At 34.6% G+C, this 12,370-nt stretch overlaps 1 protein-coding gene across 8 annotated transcripts in view; it reads left to right on the top strand.

Annotated features, from left to right (window-relative positions):
• LOC106878722 (uncharacterized) overlaps positions 1–12,370 on the top strand; it is a 145,563-nt gene that overhangs the window by 70,560 nt on the left and 62,633 nt on the right. For all 8 annotated transcript variants that reach the window (XM_089340928.1, XM_089340930.1, XM_089340934.1 and 5 more), the window contains one exon: positions 3,938–5,897. In XM_089340928.1, coding sequence (XP_089197054.1) covers positions 3,959–5,897 — 1,939 coding nt within the window. In that variant the 5' untranslated portion in view covers positions 3,938–3,958. The remainder of the gene's footprint in view (positions 1–3,937; positions 5,898–12,370) is intronic.

The raw sequence follows: 12,370 nt of genomic DNA, 5'->3' as shown, positions 1-12,370 counted from the left end.
TAATTTCAGAAGCCATAAGATTAGCAATAAATATAAGAATGTTTATCAATTGCAAGTTGGTATCAAATGCTTCACAAACTGAAAGGAACTTTTGTTTCCAATGAAAATGAAAGTTATAGTGATTACTCGTGGTTATAAACCATCTCCATTGTTGTCGTTATTATCTTAATCAACATCAAAGTTGTTGATATTGTTGTTGTTATCTTTTGATGTAACATACCATTCTCTTTTACTCTTTTACTTGTTTCAGTCATTTGACTGTGGCCATGCTGGAGCACCGCCTTTTAGTCGAGCTAATCGACCTCGGGACTTATTCTTTGGAAGCCTAGTACTTATTCTATCGGTCTCTTTTGCCAAACCATTAAGTTACGGGGACGTAAACACACCAGCATCGGTTGTCAAGCGATGTTGGGGGGACAAACACAGACATACAAACATATACACACGCATACATATATATATATATATATATATATATATATATATATATATGTATATACACATATACGATGGGCTTCTTTCAGTTTCCGTCTACCAAATCCACTCACAAGGCTTTGGTCGGCCCGAGTCTATAGTAGAAGACACTTGCCCAAGGTGCCATGTAGTGGGACTGAACCCAGAACCATGTGGTTGGTAAGCAAGCTACTTACCACACAGCCACTCCTACACACATTGCTGCTTTTATTTTCCCATGATGCAATAGTTTAGCTAGAAATGCACACTAATCTCTTTAGCTTGTCCTGATTTTTGATAATTTTCTTCAATTAAAACATGGTTTTGTTTTTGGAATCTGGAATATGTCATCTTGTTAAAAGAATAACACCCAGCTAATATAAATAAATATATAAACAAACAAGTAAATATATAAGAGAAAGATACTTACTGTACATTTCATTTTATCTGTATTTACTGAGTGAAAATATTCCAGCTAAACCACTTGTGTTTCAATATGATTTGCTATTTCTTTTTGCCTTTTTAAAAAAATTTTTTTTTTTTTTGGTGACAGAATTAATCTGTCACTCAGTTTAACTTAGTGCTTTTAGCAGAGCCTACACTTCTGCAAGTATTCAAACCAAGTTTCAGGTCTTAGGATAATTTCCTCCCTTCCTTCCACCCAACTGTTTTTAGTGACCCTGAAAAATGTCATAGACACCATCCTTTTCCCCTCTGACTAAGCCATAACAAAAACACACACATACACACACATTCCATGAATTTTTTCCAGATTGTCATGCTGATAATTTCGCTATTTCTGAAAAGAATGAAATAGTGCTATACATGACTATTATGTTCTTTATTGCCCACAAGGGGCTAAACATAGAGGGGACAAACAAGGACAGACGAACGGATTAAGTCGATTACATCGACCCCAGTGCGTAACTGGTACTTAATTTATCGACCCCGAAAGGATGAAAGACAAAGTCGACCTCGGCGGAATTTGAACTCAGAACGTAACAGCAGACGAAATACCGCTAAGCATTTTGCCCGGCATGCTAACGATTCTGCCAGCTCGCCGCCTTTAATATGACTACATGACTATTGCCAACTTGAAATTCATAATAAGTAAAGAAAAATGAAAAAAAGTATATGAATTCTATGCATCTTTTCAATTTATCCAGCCATTCACCTTCTCTGCCCACTATTCCTGGTGGTGTCATGGAGACAGAATTCTCAGGCACCTCTTCCATACGGTCCTATCAGAAGCAATCATCATTACACTTTCCAGTTGCATTCCTAAGTGTGACCAACTGAATTTTAAATTCAAATTTCTAATGCTTCCAAATATTATGAAGAAAGGATTATTTCCCTTGTACTTGCTGCTACCACTAGGGGAACCACATGTATTTGCAAAAATGTATTTCAAAACTTTAATCGTTCAGTCACTGTCTCCATTGCTATCACCATCTCATATTCTCTCTTTGTTTGGTAGTTTGTGTTGCTTTTTTTTTCTCATTGTCCATTACTTCATTCTAAATCTAGCATTAGGTCTTTTATCTCATAACACTGTCCATGCCTTTCTCATAAAGGGGGGAATGTAATTTTATGAGACATGGCAAATCTAGAAGTGTAGCTTCTTGGAAATAAAGCTGATATTTCATTAGTATACAGATAACTTTCAAATGTAGGAAAACAAGTATTTTTAGACTACTGGTGCAATAAATACAGTTAGATAACTCTCTGGATACTAATTCTTGAATATTTCCATCAGAATCAAGAAAGATTGCTTCTGAAGCAATACCAATAGTTGTAGTAGTAATGGTAGTGATTGCGATATGTTCACTTTAATGATATTTAATCTAATCTAAAAACAAAAAATAAACAATCCTATCGCTCAAGCCTGTATTGCATTTACTGATTGGATTCATCAGCTAGTGTTGTTTATTCTGTCATTTGGTATTTTGCATTATTTCCACTGTTTTCTCTCTGTCTGTTATGGAAATCTATTGGAAAGGTTCCTTTTACATTGTTGTCATCATCTTCAACATTTATTTTGAAATGTAATAATGGTTTCAAATTTTGCTACAATGGCAGCAATTTCAGGGGGAGGGGATGAGTTGATTACATCGACTCCAGTGTTCAACTGGTGCTTATTTTATTGACCCTGAAAAGATTAAAGGCAAAGTCGACCTTGGCAGAATTTGAACTCTGAACGTAGCAATAGGTGAAATACTACTAAGCATTTCATCCAGCATGCTAACGATTCTGCCAGCTCACTGCCTTTTTTTTTTTTTTTAAATGTAATAATAGAAACCCATGCCAGCAATAGTTGATCAAAGGCATTCTTCCCATGACCATCCCATCTTTTATTAAAACTATATCTAGAACTGTTATCCAATGTATCCTACATTTTTAAACATAATAGGAGGTGATTTAACCCTTTAGCAGTGAAGGCGCACGGCTTAGTGGTTAGGGCATTCAACTCACAATCATAAAGTCGTGAGTTCGATTCCTGGTGATGCATTGTCTCCTTGAGCAAGACACTTTATTTCACGTTGCTCCAGTCCACTCAGCTGGCAAAAATGAGCAGTACATGTATTTCAAAGGGCCGGCCTTGTCACGCTATGTGTCACACTGAGTCTCTCTGAGAACTACGTTAGGGGTACACATGTCTGTGGATTGCTCAGTCACTTTCATGTTAATTTCATGAGCAGGCTGTTCCGTTGATCGTATCAGCTGGGACCCTCGCCGTCGTAACCGACGGAGTGCTCCTTCCTTCTAACCCTTTAGCATTCAGATTACTCTGTCAAATGTAATGCTTATTTATTCACATTGTTTTCAGTTAATCAAGTATTATCTTGTAGCTTTAAGATTTTGATGATGTGATTGTTTATTTTTAAAATGATTTTGTAAGGCAGGTATGAGAGGCTGAATGTAGCTAGTTTGAACATAAAACTGGTAGAATATTTAGGCTGGATATGGATAGTTTAAATGCTAAAGGATTAAGGGAGATTTAGTTGTTGTTAGGGCCTGTGAAGACCATGTATACAACCTCTTTCACCTAACCAAATCAAACTGATGGAAATTCATCTTTTCAGTTCTTTCAGTTCTAGTATTTAATGAAAAATCACCTTTTTCTAAATGACTTTTTCACCTTCACTTCTTTTATGACATTAGCATAAAATTAGGAAAATCTCTACCTATTTGTTGAGATTTTTAATAAATGTCATTATCGTTATAATTTTGTTGACCATTTTTCCATGCTTGCATGGACCAGATGAAATTTATTGAGGTAGATTTTCTACAATTGGATGCCCTTCCCAGTGCCAACTATGGTAGAAGTATAATCAATTTATTGCACATAATTTTTTTTCAAATGATTGTCAGCTTTATATACCTTTACAAAATTATTTTTCGATTCTTTCATTACTTGTTAATATTTCTGTTTTAATTTACCTTTAATGCATCTGTTTTATATTTTCTTTTAAATCATTGACAGAAATATTCATCAGAGAAAATAATGGATATTTGTGTGAAAAACGTATTTTCAGTCAAAACTAGAGACTACGAAAAATGTTTCGAATTGCAACCTTCACTGAATTTTGACCAGAATTTTCCACTGTTAGACATGCCAGATGAATTACTTAACAATGAGAATAAAAACTCGTTAGATGCTTTTGAAAACCCTGCTGTTGAGTATTCAGGAAATAATTCTCATATTCCATCCAAGAGATCATGTTCCTCCAAAGAATTTGATCTCAGTTTCCAAAGATCTTTTGTGTCTGCTCGTCAGTTAAGCCAGTCAGTCAATGATTCCGTGAAATCTGAAGTTGTACAGAGAGAAAATATAAGTGGGGAAGATTTTGTTGTTCCAACTTGTAACCTAAATGAAAATCTGTATGGAGATCTAGATGGTGAGTCATTGAAAGATAATGACAGGTCCAGCAACCAGTCTTCAGTTGAGGCTGGAAATCTTTCTGAGAGTAATTACAAGTCTGTTGAAAATATTGAAAGTAATAAAAAACACCAAATAAAATCAGAAAAGATAAAACCAATGTTTGGTAATCAAACAAAAAAGATTCTTAAGCTCAAAGATAATAATAAATCATCCAAAAATAGTGGCAATATTGAAGAAATAAATGGTAAACAAGTAGCAAAAACCAATACTGCAAGTCCGCTTAGTAATAAATCTTCTCTAAAAGAGAACTCTGGAGACAATCAGGATAAACTTCACTGCAAAGCTAAAAGCCATGTTATTCATAAAACAAGCTCTCTGCAGATGCCAAGCAAGAATAAAAACCAAAATCCTTCTAAGAAAAGCAAATCTTCTAAATCTAAACAAGAAAACAATGGATCTTGTAAGAATGTTTGTGAAGTTCCAAATTTTGAACAGTCTAATAATAATAATAGTAATAATTTTGCATCTGGCAATTTGAAAGAAAATGAAGAAAGTGAAAATGACAGTGTTTCTAATAAGGTAAAAGAAAAAAATTCTCAAAAAGTTCCACCTCTTAAAATCTCTGCTATAAATTCTGAGATTCATGGAAATTTTCCAAAATTTAAATCTGATTTAACAGAGAAATATGTGAAAGAAAATAAGAAACAAAAAAGAATGAAGTCTAAGAATACATCTTCAAACAGTTCTAATGATACACCAGCTTCTTCTGATGTTAGAAAAACCTTTTCGATGGTTGTCAGTGAGCAAATTGCTGAGTCTAATAGTAATATGATTACAGAAAGGGAGACAGTTATTAAAAAGCTTGAAAATTATAAGATTCCATTGAAGTCTAAAACAGCTGACAAGAAAAAAACTGAGAGAAAGGATGAAAAAGAGAATAATGGAAATATATCTAATGAGAAAGGTCCGGCTATTGTGTCACCTACATTTGCTGACATGAATAGTATGAATAAGCCAAGCAAAGATGACTCTGTTGACACAGATGATGAAGATAGCATTTCAGATCTTTTCCAGAAAGAAAATATTTATGAAACTTTGGAAAATATTAACAACTCAAAACAGAATGAACAGATATCGATTGCAAGAAAGATTGGTCTTCCTACAAGTGATTCTGAAAACAGTGTTGCTATTGAAAAACCAGTCAAAAGTAAACCTAAACTGAAATCTAAATCTGACAAACACGATAAAAATAAATCAAAGTCAATAAAGCACAAGGAAAAAGATTCAGCATCTAATAAAACACTTCATCTTAAACAGAGTACTCATCAGTCTCCAGACTCATCAGCTAAAAAGATATCATCAAAAAAAATTAAACATTCATCTAAGGCAACTGAAGGCATTTCTTGCAAAAAGTCCAAAGCTCCTGATATATTTGATAAAAAGCAGGTTAAAGACAGCACTTTGGCTGTTTCTAAAAAGAAAAGAACACATATTGACAAAAACACTGAAAACATCAAGCTCAAAAAAGCAGATTTTAAAACAAAGTCTTTTAAGAAAAATAGTAAGTATATATATATATATATACACATTATTCATTTACCTATCTTCAAGCAGTTGAATGCTAAGTAAACTCTTCATGTCTTTTATGCAAAAATTTCCAATCCTCAGTCAACTATCAGCTTTCTCTAAAATGTTTTGTAGTGACACTGTGTAACAAAATTAAAAAATTTTTTTTTGTTTTGGTCAGTGTTATTTCCTACTTGCTTGTTGTTGGCACTCCATCGCTTACGACGTCGAGGGTTCCAGTTGTTCCGATCAACGGAACAGCCTGCTCGTGAAATTAACGTGCAAGTGGCTGAGCACTCCACAGACACCTGTACCCTTAATGTAGTTCTTGGGGATATTCAGCTTGAGACAGTGTGACAAGGCTGACCCTTTGAATTACAGGCACAACAGAAACAGAAAGTAAGAGTGAGAGAAAGTTGTGGTGAAAGAGTACAGCAGGGTTCGCTACCATCACCTGCCGGAGCCTCGTGGAGCTTTAGGTGTTTTCGCTCAATAAACACTCTCAACGCCCGGTCTGGGAATCGAAACGCGATTCTATGACCGCGAGTCCGCTGCCCTAACCATTGGGCCATTGCGCCTCCACCTATCTAACTGTAGCAGAAGCACAACCAACAGCAGAACATATGAGAATGAGTAACACCATCAACCATGATCCTGTAGCGATGAAATCAATTGTGTCCCCTTTTATTTTAATTGCAACACATAGAAAAAAATGGATGAGTCCACATAAAACTTATATATGTCATGTGACTGGTGGTTTTTAATTATTTAAACAAACATACAACATTTATTATATATTCATTAGGAGTTCAATACACGGTACATTCTTTCAGGGTTGATAAAATAAGTACCAGTCAAGCACTGAGGTCAATGTAATTGACTTACTCCCTCTCCTGAAGTTGCTAGTCTTGTGCCAAAATTTGAAATTAGTAATTAAATGAAGATTTCCAGTATTAATATTAAGCCATAAATTTATTTTGTTGGATTACAAATGACTCAATCTAGTTCACTCCATATTTTGTACTTGGTACATAGCTTATTGACTCTCATAGGATGAAAGACAAACTTAATCCCAGGAATGGCTGTGTGGTAAGTAGCTTGCTTACCAACCACATGGTTCCGGATTCCGTGTTCAGTCCCACTGCGTGGCATCTTAGGCAAGTGTCTTCTACTATAGTCTCGGGCCGACCAAAGCCTTGTGAGTGGATTTGGTAGACGTAAACTGAAAGAAGCCCGTCGTATATATGTATATATATATGTGTGTGTTTGTGTGTCTGTGTTTGTCCCCCTAGCATTGCGTGACAACAAATGCTGGTGTGTTTATGTCCCTGTAACTTAGCGGTTCGGCAAAAGAGACCGATAGAATAAGTACCAGGCTTACAAAGAATAAGTCCTGGGGTCGATTTGCTCGACTAAAGGCGGTGCTCCAGCATGGCCGCAGTCAAATGACTGAAACAAGTAAAAGAGAGAGAGATCTAGAACTCATATTGGAAGAACATGAAGTACTCGGAGGCATTAGATCCTCTTGCAACTACGAAAATAACAAGCAAAAAGAACCCAAAAGTGGTTATTTTCTTGATGCTATTATGTTTGTAAATAGAATTAAAATATGCAAGATCATATGTCATGTATAACAAAAGGAATCTTCTTTTAACAAGTGTTTGGTTGATAACAAGAACCATTGTCTTATAATTGTATGTTGCTCCAACTAGATGCTAAAGTTCAAATTAATGAAAGTCATTTCAGCTCAGGAAAATACTTGCATGTTGAAAATGGATATGAAGCAAATGTATGAAACAAAAAATTGACTTAAAACAATTAAGAAAAGAAATTTGATTGACGTCTTTCTTAGTAACACAACATTGTATAATGAATTAATTAATCAATTGTTTTTCCAATTTATATATATTTTTTTTTATCAGATGGTTTTGCTGCAGGTAATTTTAATTTAGTATTTCAAAAAATATTATTTGAATTTATGTCTGTACTGGTATTGTATTAAAAATTAAGTGCTATTGTTATTGATCTGTAGATTCCAATAGCAGCATTTGACTTGTACATTAACTATTATGTATAAATAAAGAATGTGGTTTGATGTGGTTTTGAAATAGGAAATACATGGTGTAGCCATGTACTTACTAATATAGGTTTGAATTTATTGTTTGAACTGCTTTTAGAATCTATGAGAACTGGTGTATAGGGTTTCATACTTGAATAAATTTAATTTTTAGAATGTTTAACTTTCTAAAAGTATTCTACTTCCCTTGAAGAGATTGGTAGATTAATCAAAAATAGAACAATTTAAGTAAGAAGTACACTTCCTTCTTGTTGATTCTGACATCTATATATGGAAATATTGATTTACTTCAATAAAATGCTATATGCTGATGATATAAAAGATCTGTGCAATTTTTGAAGAAAGAGCTTATCTTAATAAAACGAAGAAAGGAAAGAAAGATGCAAATTTTGCCTATTTGAAAAGGCAAATGAATCAAAACATTTTGTCTAAATTTATCTTATGTGAAAGTTCAGAATATGTTATATTGAACCACAAACTTCTATCACTCACGAACAAAGATGCTGATATTGTATTCAGTTGGACAGTGTATAACTTTATTATTTAGCGTCATTGATCATTATTTAATGTCATTGGTGGTAATATTGACTGCATTAACCCTTTCAATACCAACCCAGCTGAAACTAGCTCTGTAGTAAAAATGTTTTGTTTTCATAAGTTTTGAATTAAAATGTTCAAACCTTAGTCACAATAAGTTATTTTACTAAATTCTTTGTTATAATTGAAAGAAACAAAGAGCATCTCAAAATAAATACGGTAACGAAAGGGTTAAATATTGCAATTATTTTTATGTCTAAAATTCATTGTAGCTACAAGAATTTTCAAGAGTTGTTAACATTTCATTAGCACTGAAATTATTCAATTTGTCTAAGCAAAATTAAATAAAACAGCAAACTGCATCAGTGTTAAATATTGATCTATGTGGATACATGTTTATTATTAATGATATTATATTCAAGGCAGTGAGCTGGCAGAACTGTTAGCACACCAGGCAAAATGCTTAGCTGCATTCTTCATGTTCTGAGTTCAAATTCTGCTCAGGCTGACTTTGCCTTTCATCCTTTTGGGGGTCAATAAAATAAGTACCAGTCAAACTGGTACTTACTTTATTATATATATGGTGGTTGTCTACTCCTTAAACAGAGTTTGACCACCTCCTGCACCTACACCTTACCCCTTTCATGGCGTCTGATGTGGCTTTTTAAACCAGACAGTGTTTTGAAAAAACACCCACACAGATTGCACCTCTGATTTGCACTACCAATACCTGCAAGTAAGTTCTGCTCATTGTGGATCCTAACATGTGTTTTAAGACCCCCATTGGATTTGCAAACCCTCTGGCACACACCACATTCAAACGTGTGCACAGACATATAATCAGAATAGCTGGATGAGGTTTGTTTTCCATGGGTTCGCAGGTGAGATTTGAGGCCAGCCAAGGACAGACATATATATATATATATATATATATATATATATTATTATTTAGATGTCGCTGGCACCAAACATGTGACCCCAAGCCACATATGCTTTTGCTGCCCTTTGAATTTGCAGCTGTATTTCTTATTTCTTTATTGTCCACAAGGGGCTAAACATAGAGGGGACAAACAAGGACAGACTAAGGGATTAAGTTGATTAGATCGACTCCAGTGCGTAACTAGTACTTAATTTATCAACCCAGAAAGGATGAAAGGCAAAGTGGACCTCGGCGGAATCTGAACTCGGAACATAATGGCAGACTAAATACCGCTAGGCATTTCGCCCAGCGTGCTAACATTTCTGCCAGCTCGCCACCTTTAAGCCTATTTCTGCAGCTGTATTTCCGTATCAAGATTTCTATCATTTTGAACAGAGGCCCTGTTTAAAGGTGCAATGATGAATTCCAGCATTGCAAATGCAGGCAAAACACTTGCTGGCCACAGCTTCATAGTCTCTGTTGCAGCTGTTCATGTCACATCTTACAGCCTTTACAGTTTATGCCAGAAGGTTTGCAAATCCAACAGAGGCCTCAAAAGACATTTTAAGATCCACAAAGAGCAGAATTTATCTACAGCTCTTGGTGGTCCAAATCGAAGGTTCGACCTATGTGGGTGTCTTTTCAGAGCATTGTCTGGTCTAAAAAGCCACACCAGATGCCATGATGGTGCTAAGGTGTAGCTACAGGAGGTGGTCAAATTCTGCATAAGTAGTAGACAACCACCATATATATATAGTATAGTCTTCTACCTAGTTGGCTCCTATCAAACCATCCAACCCATGCCTGCATGAAAAGTGGCCATTAAATGATGATGATGATACACACACATACACATACATATTTACACCATAATCATTCAATATATGTTTTAGGGTATCTTTCATTGGCTAGGTGTTGGAAAATAATGAGCATGATTATTCATTTAATGGATTAAAATTACAAATATTTCTTCTTTGAGGGGTAATTTTGGAGGAGCCAGAAGCTTTAATTCCACTGTTGTAGAAAGTAAAAGCTATTTCCCAAAACAGATCATGGGTCATGCCTATGAGATCAAAACAATCTTATATCAGGAAATAGATGTTTTCTACTGTCTAAATATATTCGTTTCTTTGTGACAACTTTGCATGTAAAAAGATCCTAGATACTTAATAAGTTCATTCATCTAGCATGATTTCTGTAGATCATGAGAAATAAACCACCAGTTTTCTCTTGGCATGTACTTGCATATTTAAACATATCAGAAAAAGTGTGTAAACAAGCCTTTTTTTTATATAGATAATAAAGTACACAAACACACACACACACACACACACACACACACGTTTAACAACTCAAAATTATTATGAATGAGCTAGATAAACAAGAATGAAAAATCTTTTCCTTTTTCTCTATGTAAGATTATATCTTTATATAACAATTACATGGGTGGTTCAGGTATGATAATCAAATTAAAACATTACTCCACCTCCATTTTAGGCTGTAAACAAAACCATAACTGGTATTATTATTACTGACAACCACTGAGAAGAGGCTTTTTTAAAGTTTCTTTTTTACTTGTTTCAGTCATTGGACTGCAGCCAAGCTGGGGCACTGCCTTGAAGTGTTTAGTTAAACAGATTGACCCCAGTGCTTATTTTTTTAAGCCTGATACTTATTCTATCAATCTCTTTTAATGAACTGCTAAGTTGTAGAGATGTAAATAAACCAACACTGGTTGTCAAGTGGTGGTGAGAGGGAAACACACAAAGAGATACACACATGGATATACTATACAAACACACATGTGCATGCACATACACACACATATGCATATATATATATATGTGACAGGCTTCTTTCAGTTTCTGTCTACCAAATCTACTCACAAAGCTTTGGTCAGCCCAGGGTCATAGTAGAAGACACTTGACCATGGTACCGTTCATTAGGACTGAACACAGAACCATGTGGTTGGGAAGCAAGCTTCTTACTTCACAGCCATTCCTTTCAATGCTTTTTCTTAATTTTCTGATTAAGTTATATACATTTCCTGAAAAACTGTAAAATTTTATGCTGTTTACATGATAGAAATTTTGACTGAAATACACAAATAAATAGAAATGTTATTAGAAATTAAGAGCTTTTAGAAAAGTTATTATCAAAAAAAAAAAAAAAAAAAAAAAGCAAGCCTTAGGTTAAATACCACATCAACATTTTCCTTCAAATATAGAATGGCTAGATTATAGAAAATTTAAAATGAATAAAATTATCTGATAGAACAAAATAAACTATAAATATTTTATGATTGCTTTGGGAATAAAGTTCCTGATCCTGAAATTTCTTGGAAATTGATTTTTCTTTGTATGTGTGGGCTTTCATAATTTCATTCAAAAGGTTTACTCTCTACACTATAAAACCATCAAGCTGTAGATCAGCCTATAGTGAAATCTGCTTTTCACAATCAACTCTGTTTATCTTTTAACTGACATGCTCTACTGCCAGTCATGTCAGGATTAGTTTACTGTCTTTTCCAAGATACTGCACACTGCCACTACAAGTGAGAGAGGAACTTGTTACTGGTTGTTTATCATTTCATTTCATTTAACCTCTTGCAGATGGGAAGCGGTACTAACTGCATTGAAATACTATGTGTGTGAGCAGTGCAATGTCTTGCTCTGTACAGCACTGTTTTCAGATATACCACACTGAAAACACTATGTAAATACACTCTAAAATTTCTTGTATGAAAAATTATGTAGTTACTGAACAGCCTAATACCAGTACACAGCACAGACTGTCAGTACTAAATCCGTCTGCAAGGGGTTAATGCCTGTTTATCCATGCTTGTTTGGCTAAGACTAGAGGTAACTGAGACAAGATTTTTACAGTGAGATACTGCTGCCAACCCTTACCAGTTTTTCAAGTAAAAGGTTTTTTT

The sequence above is a fragment of the Octopus bimaculoides genome, chromosome 24, assembly GCF_046866305.1.
Source record: "Octopus bimaculoides isolate indiv1 chromosome 24, ASM4686630v1, whole genome shotgun sequence".
Taxonomy (NCBI): domain Eukaryota; kingdom Metazoa; phylum Mollusca; class Cephalopoda; order Octopoda; family Octopodidae; genus Octopus; species Octopus bimaculoides.
Note: the sequence above shows the minus strand (reverse complement) of the source record. Positions and strands in the feature narration are given on the sequence as shown.